Source organism: Glarea lozoyensis (assembly GCF_000409485.1).
Source record: "Glarea lozoyensis ATCC 20868 chromosome Unknown GLAREA15, whole genome shotgun sequence".
In the NCBI taxonomy this organism is placed as follows: Eukaryota; Fungi; Ascomycota; class Leotiomycetes; order Helotiales; family Helotiaceae; genus Glarea; species Glarea lozoyensis.
This window is the reverse complement of record NW_007360989.1, coordinates 1,038,693-1,046,812: the sequence shown is the minus strand read 5'-3', so window position 1 is coordinate 1,046,812 and position 8,120 is coordinate 1,038,693. Positions and strand designations below refer to the sequence as shown.

Sequence of the window (8,120 nt, the reverse complement as noted above, 5' to 3'; positions counted from 1 at the left end):
CCGGGCCTCTCAGTTTGAACTATACTAACCTTGTGGCCAACAGCGGACGAGAAGAATTACAAATTCATGAGCTCAGATGCGATGGAAGAGTCTTTTCATGAAGGCATGGGTGACGAAGAGGAAGCAATGTCAGATGAGAATTGAATGCAAGCAGTCTTTCCAACACACGCTAAAAGAGATATGATACCCTGGTTAGGGCCAGCACGTTCTTTCCCATTGTTGGGCACATGTTAAACTTCATTGCTCTCTAGACTTTGCTTTCAGCAATCTTGAAAGAGACCATATCACAAGCGCCACAAGCTTGCTCATGTGGCATCACATGGTGGTAAGATGGGGTTGTCCTACGTATGAGAAACGTTATTTATGTGTGATGTGATAGCAGAGAAAAGGGGCCATGGAACCGGCTTCAACCTCAATGGATTCCCGCGCCATCAAAAGAGAGTGAACCTTGCTCGGTGTACCACTCTTCAGCTTCAGAAGCGTTCAAGAATCTTCCTGCCTTCTAGAACGATGGGAAAACATCCGCTATTCTATATCGGGCGCCAAGTCGCGAATTATCTTGAGTGTCAGCCCAAGATTAGTGCCAATTAGATCTTTTCAAAGCTATTCCTGCGCATCATCAAATCTAGGTATCGCTTGATCACTTTTCCCTCAACCGCAGCCGCTTCTGCTCTAATACCGGATATAAAAAGCCTCAAACTCTAAAGTCATCTTCGGGTTCAGGAGAAGATCATAAAGTCATACAAACAAAGCTTAGTGAACAAATTCCCATCTCGAACTACGCGACGTCCCTGTAAGCACATCCAGCCACCGATGAGATTATCGGACATTCGTTTTCAGATTCGATGCGCTCTCACTCATTGGAAGGCACCACATGCAGTCCGATACCTCGCCGTCACCCACATGCGATGCATGTTGTGATAAGAACATTTTCAATTTCAATCTCAATGCTACCTAAACAAGCATCAACGTCCCCGCCACGGGAGAACACTTCTAGAAAAAGCCACCCAACATGCATATGTCCCATGCTATTGAACCTTCCAACAACGCATTCAACTTGTCCGGAGACACTTCCGGTATGGTTGCCATTTTAATGACCTTTTCTAGTCTTCGACCCTTCCCCTTGATTATATCCCAGTTAGCGCAGGACCCTTTCAAATCCTCGAATGAAATCAGAAACGGGTGAGCGACACCAACATTACCCCTCTCTCGCTTTCTCGGCCAACTCTTCACCATCTCGTTCATTCGATATCCGTGCATACTCAGATGATCGTATTACAGTCAGCCTAGCACACGTTAACAAAGCTATTGTTCTCTTAATCTTGCCCGTCATAGCTAGCCCGAATTCTCGCTTATGTGCGGCTTGGTTGAGACTCTTTTGAAAATCGTACGGGTTGTCAGATCGTTGACCTAGGCTTTTGTAACACAAGATTTTCTTCTTGAAATTTCACATCTAGCTTCCATCGCGACAGCTTTTTCCCGCTTTTGAAAGTCCAATCGCAACCTTCACACCAGTTCCTCCGTCGTATATATCCTTTTCAGCCATAGTTACTAGATTAGCAGCGACCAGTCAGGGCTGAGAACTTTATTTATCTACAGCAACGTCTGGTCGTATTGTGTTAGCGTATATCTCTCCTTCGAAGCATACGTCCCTTGGTACCGAGAATTAGCTCTTTCCCCGGCATTTCAAGCTCAGCTAGGAGATGTTGAAATGGCTGCCGACAGGCTGCTGGATTCAACCCCGGAAACTAGTGATTTAGTGTGGGGTCGCGCGAAAAAGTCAGTAACGACGTCCTCCAGATCTCGTGTAACGCACGGTTGACACGACTCTCATCAACATCTTGACATTGGATACCGACACGTTGGAGAGAATTTCAATTGGCATGACCGGGAATCGAAAGCGCTCGTCTTGGTTCTGGGCGTAAATAGTTCCTCGGTGGATGCGATGTTGGTTATAATGTTGGTGCCATTTTCTTTTGTGTCCCCATGAGTACATTTCATACCATATGCTTGTCTGCGGTGATGATAGAATAGGGCGAATTTACATTCAGCGAATTAGGAAATCAGGTGGGGTGGATGGCGTTTCGCATGCAAAATGTTATTTCTTTTGTCTTTTTGACCAGTCATTTCTTCTCATGTTGAAAGCGGGGAACCGGCCTCGACAATCCTGGAAAACGGGAGGAGGTCTTTGTAATTCATAGGATGGCGACTAGAATGTCTCTCGAATTTACGCCATCGGAATTTGCCTGCATTACCACCATAATCCCCTCGATCTGCCAATCCGAACATAACCGCCAGTGAGATTGTGGGGAATAGGGTAACATGCATGCACGGGAACTCCTCCGATGGCGTGCTGAGAAAGTGTGTGGTGTTTGAGACTAATGGAAAGAGTATGGATCGGAGAAAAGATCCGTGCAATTTGAAGATTTAGATACAACGGAGGTACTTCCGTCACATTTGATATTGGTAAATTTTACAATGACCACAACACCTTTTCTGTATGAAAGATTATAATCCGCTGAAGTAGTCGACAGATCATAAGAGATCAGAACATCAGGTCGATAATCGCGAGTCTTAGTAGTCCCCAGAGTTGACAGATGAGCCCATGAAACAAACGTACGTGTAACAGAATAGATCTTAAATCAAAAGCTTTGCCGCAAAATCATGAAGCCAGACACGAAAAGCATGAAATTTCCAAAATGGGGGTCCACACATCATAAAAATAAGCTATCGATCTCGCAGGAAATTCATGCCACAACGTCAATGTTTGCGTAGTGCCGTCGCGTTTGATGTTGTGGTGGGTTGCATAGTTATTTGACTGGATCTGAGATTGCTTCCGGTCCCCTAAACATGGTTTCCGTCCCTGAAACTGCCAAATTCCTCGTGCAACTTGGAAGTCTAAAGATTGACGTGCAGGATCTCGTAGAACGTCGCGTAAGCAATGCCGCAAGCCTTAAATCGGAAATGTCTGATGCGACTCCACAAGTGAAGAGATAAATTGACGACAATCTCATAGACATATTAGATCCAGGGACTTGCGGTCGAGGTTGATGGCCAACCATCAAAATCCAAGGTTCTATTTTGTGCCATTGGAAGAAGAGCCACTACTCTTTCTGTGCTTGCGGCTTGATGAGCTGTGTTTGGTAGACTTTTTGGACTTCGACTGCGACTGAGAAGGCTTGCTTTTACTTTTGAAAGATGTTAGTACTCTTCCACGTTCTGATCATCATCGAACAATCAGACATACCTCGAAGTTGCTGTGGGAAAGTCGTCATAATCTTCAGGGTCGTCATAAGCGGGTAAATTTGTTGGCTGTTCACGGCTTGGGCTATGATATGGGCACTCTTGAAGCATCACTTCCTCTTGTATGATACAGCCCCCATTATCGTATAGAGCAGACCATTTGTCATGGCCGCAATTCGGCTCCTGTCCGCAGCCCCAAGGGCCATCCTCATACCAGACACAACGACATTCCTTTCCACCGTACAAATGTATTCGACGATAACACATTTGGACAAAATTCTGGGGTGTGGAGAACTCTTTTGGAGAACAACTTGAGCAACTTTGAAATCTTAAAAGGGTATATTCGAACTACAGCAACTGATGGGTGCAAAATGAGAGCTAGTAGACAACCTTATATTCATTAACAGGACGCCTGTTAGCCTTTGCCATAACGTATCACAATTGCAGGAAATGTCACTGATCGAAGCACATGTTGAGTGTAGAGTTACAGTATCAATCCTAAAGGCAATATTGCCGGGAAAGCTTCTGACATGTTTGGCCATCATTGGCGACCAGCGTGGCAATATTGCTTACTCTGATACATCTGGCAATGGTTATATTTCCGAGCTCTTCACAACATTGGAGACGTGCAGGAGCAGGAGACGAAAGTGGAATTGCCTAGAGAACATGGAATGATGCAGTCGAATGAGAAACAAGAACGGTAAATAACTCGCGCGCTGAAGAAGCCAACAAAAATTGAAACTCGGTAAATGGGTCAGGAAGTGGAGGTTCGAATATCCGTGCATGATCTTGCAAAGAACACGGCCCGCAGGCTCATCATGCTCCAATGAAGGCAAGTAAGTTTTAAAGCGTCTATAAAATACCAATGAGACGGCTTCCCTTCGCACTTGCTGGATGATATGATCCTTGATCAATGGTTCGATTGCTAGAAAGGTGTGCGAGAACGGCTGAACCGACAGAGTGCAGTGAACCAACTAATGATATAGAGGAAAATGTAACAACGATTGAACGAACCGGTGGTTGCGGAATCAATTCATAACGACACAAACGCCATCTCCAAAAATTTTGAGAGGGAAAGGAGCTAAAGAGCGGTTCGACCAGACTCGCAATGCTGATCGTCAAGAAGCCGAAGTAATTTTCGGCGTGGGTTTCCTCGGCGACTGGCGCGGCATGGTGAGATACCCGGAGCATCTGATGAGTGTGCCAATCCGCAATATTACCACAGTCTTTGCTTGCCGCGGAGAGGGGTCGAATTTGATATTTAGCTAATCCAACGCAGCTACATCAGGAAAGAAAAGGATAGACAACTCCACGGCAAAAACGTCCTGTAGCGGTTAGTATTTTGTGGACGATGGAAAATTTCTGTACATAGTGGCTATTGTGCATCGGATTTCACCGAGCCAAAATGCAGCATTTGCACCGAGAGCCTGGGTAAGAGGGTCTGTGTTGCGCGAGATACTCCAATAGTAGTCCTATAAACGGCAGGACCAGGATTTTTCCATGACCGGAACTCTTGAAAAGGGAAGTCGCCGGCTTTATGGGTTGTGCTTTTGAAGACTGACTGTACAATCGATGCAGTCAAAATCGGGTATATTTCGCGGCATCATCCACCAAATCGGCCATTGGAAGAAAGGAGCTGTTGGCTATAGGTGTCCCACCTACAATCGATAGCTCAAGAGCTCCAGGCCTTGCTGATATGCTCATATGTGCAAGAGCGCGACGAATCAGGGTTGTCTGTGTCGGGCGACGCCACCCTGGATACTGCATCGAAAGAGGCGGTGCAGTATCATTGGTCGAAGGGTTTTGTCAGATCTGATATACTCTCACAGGGGATATCTCCTCGAGTCGCCTGGCAAAACTTATTGAGCCACTTTTTGACCTTGTGTCTAACAAAGAATTGTCTCTGGATCAGCTCGTGGTAAGAAGTTGTGCTAGCAAAGACTAATGATAGCGTATTAAGCGCAGCGCTAGGCGGCCATCGGTTGTTGGTGAGATTGCGGAGTTGACCTCCAAAGCTGATGATTGTTATAGAGTATGGAGTATTTCCAACAATATTCTCAGTTCGGTAGGTGTTCTCCAGTATGAAAGAGTGCAGCAAAGTGGACGTTAACTTTCAATCTAGTTTGACTTTGGACAGTCAGCCACAAACGCCAGCATTCATCCTCATAGAACAAGAAACAGCGCCAAGTTATGCGAGTTAGACGACTTGATGTTGGTGGCTCTCTGAAAGACTTTGAAATAAGACTTATCTGATTGTTGACGCTCGACTCATTAACGGAGGAAGGACATGGCAAATAGACGTTCCAGTGGTACATCCCCCAACGTATGAGCATTCCTAGAAGCTTCCCATTACATGCCAGCCTTCAGGCCTTGGAATGTGGACTGTTTATTTATCAACCACGTCGATCTTCCGTGGAATTTGAGCTGTTGAGGCTGAGGTAGATCTCTGATAAAATGACTTTGAAGCGACAAGATCGATGTGGTTACCTCGTGGTTACCTCGTGGTTACCTCGTGCTTTCCCCTATCTCCCCAAATAGCACGATCGGTCACTAACACTCTTGCTTTTGGGACCCCGTAATTTGGTACTGGGCTGATCCTGTCTACGCCCTGCGTCTGTGTTAGCCATCCATCGTTATGCAGGCCTGCAGGCGAGGTATCGAGGTATTGTTAAGAGAGCTCAATCGCCCTTCCCAAGGGGTTAATGGTAAATCTGCAAGGTTCAGAATTTTACACCAGAATAACCTCACCGTCGCAGTCTTGTGCTGACATTTTTACCACCTACCAAGATTGAGATAGCGTCCAGGGGCCCTTGTAGCTTAGTCGCCGTTAGACAACCAACATGTAAGATCGGATTCAGAACAAATTGACGGGAACTGATATTGATGTACAGTCGCCTTCCTACTCTTGAGAATTACCGCGACTGAGCATTCCTCTAGAGCTCGCTTATCAAAGCAACACGCGACTCACATCGCGACTCATACGCCCCTCGTTAGTCAATACTTGGAAGATCCCCAGTGAGTTTGTCTCGATACTCTTACTCCTTGATGTGGTGATACCTTCAACTTCAATATCTCGGCTGTCGTTATCCCCCAAGGTTATGCTTTGAGTGATATATGGTAGCCATTCTCACTTTGAAAGTAACCACAAGTCTTTGAAGACCATTCGCTCATTTAAATTTCTTCAGAATCGTCATTCCTCTCCGACGCTTGGGTTTCAACGCACATGCCTTATAAAATCAACATATTGTTAGTCCTGCTCGTGTTCTGCTGAAGAGTATGAAGGCATACTTACATTCGTTCAACAAGATTTACCATTATTCATCTATCAAAGCTCACCATGTTTGTCGAACATAAGCCGGAATATCTTTCGAGTACACAGTCTCACACCCCTCCATCATGCCACTCAATGGCCTCCTCCTTCTCAGAGCCCTGGGAGGCAGCAATCATGACCCCAACGACACCACCACGATCGTCAAATTGTGTAAAGCTCGAAAATGAATATGCTACATCGTCATCATCGTTTTACAACACTCCAGAGAAATTTGGCGCTAGTTTGGAGTACTCTCAGTTATCTCATATACCAGAAGATTCGATGTCGGCATATTTAAACGTACCTATAGAGTTTTCCAGAGATATGCAAGCTTCAACGAACAACAGTTTCATGATGTATAACACTTTGGAGTACGATGGACTCCCAGGAACAACCGGCAGCCAGGGACTCTCCAGCGTAGCACCATCTCTGGATATGGATCCATACTCACCTTCAGGCTCCGGTTCATCCCAAGCTTCAGCAGACTTTGTCGTTCCATCACAAACCACCTTCCTCAACGCTTTGGAGTTCCAGTCACCTATGAAGGCTGTCGGTTCCATGCACTTCGATTTGTCGTATGACAGTCCAACCTCATCTCACTTCGCATCGGATTTTCCAATGGATAATTCGCCAACAGGCAACCTAGCCAGCAGTATGACTTACTTCATGCCACAGTCTTTCGACTACAAATCCGCTTCCGCAACACCTCAAAAGCCCCAATTCCGTCAGCCAATATGCAGTGGGCTTCCAAGTTCCCTAGCTCTCCGACAAGTCACAAATATTCCCAGTCTAAAGCGAGAGACAACTGCTTTAGTGAAGCGAAAATTGAAACGAGAGGTCAGGGAAGATATTCCTCCCAACATGAAAGTCCACCCCGAAGCAAAGCATCAATGCATGTGGCTTAACTGCGATCGCAAATTTCAGAGAAAAGAACACCTGCGAAGACATGAGAGAAAACATGCCGGGACAGATGCGTTTCCGTGCATTTTTTGCGAAAAAGTATTTAACCGATGTGACAACCTCAAACAGCACGTCTGGATCCACTGCCAACCAAAGAAGAAGGCATCACGCACAGATTATTACCCCGAGGCGATTTTGGAGTTCAATCGGATGAACACGAAGAAGAGAAAGCCAGTTCGAACGCCAGTTCCAAAAGCAGAATGGCAGGACTGATTTTCGTGACGAGTGGGGTCATTGCCGCTGTTCTTCGACGCGTCGTGGTCGTGATATTCGTCACGTATTTCGGTTCTATATCTGTTCAGGAAGTTCGCGTCGAGAAGCTGAGCAAAAAGTCGCCGTGGAGCAGAACATTGTTAATGATGAAATGTCGGAAGGGTGATGTAGATGATACGGTCTTGGTTAAGATCAACAAAATTCCCTTGCTTACTTCCGCGACGCTAAAATGCGGATTCGGATCTGAAGTCCGACGCCGCCCAACTACACTTTTTTGTTGAATTCTTGATTATTTAATGTTTTTTTCTCTTCATTTGTATTGTTTAGCACACAGTTATCGCATGTGGGTTTCAGGAATTCTAGATGGAGTTGAGGGCTTTGGGGAAATGCGGGT

The 8,120-nt window shown here is 45.8% G+C and overlaps 2 protein-coding genes across 2 annotated transcripts; one reads left to right on the top strand and one right to left on the bottom strand.

The window, feature by feature from the left end:
- Positions 1–3,076: 3,076 nt before the first annotated feature.
- On the bottom strand, positions 3,077–3,510 carry GLAREA_06148 (uncharacterized protein; the record flags this gene model as incomplete). Its single annotated transcript, XM_008081562.1, has 2 exons — positions 3,077–3,188; positions 3,248–3,510. 2 exons carry the CDS (start codon positions 3,508–3,510, stop codon positions 3,077–3,079), a joined length of 375 nt encoding a protein of 124 aa, XP_008079753.1.
- A 3,070-nt stretch (positions 3,511–6,580) lies between these two features.
- GLAREA_06147 (C2H2 and C2HC zinc finger) lies at positions 6,581–7,726 on the top strand (the record flags this gene model as incomplete). Its single annotated transcript, XM_008081561.1, has 1 exon — positions 6,581–7,726. The coding sequence occupies one exon, from the start codon at positions 6,581–6,583 to the stop codon at positions 7,724–7,726; it is 1,146 nt and encodes a 381-aa protein (XP_008079752.1).
- Positions 7,727–8,120: the final 394 nt, after the last annotated feature.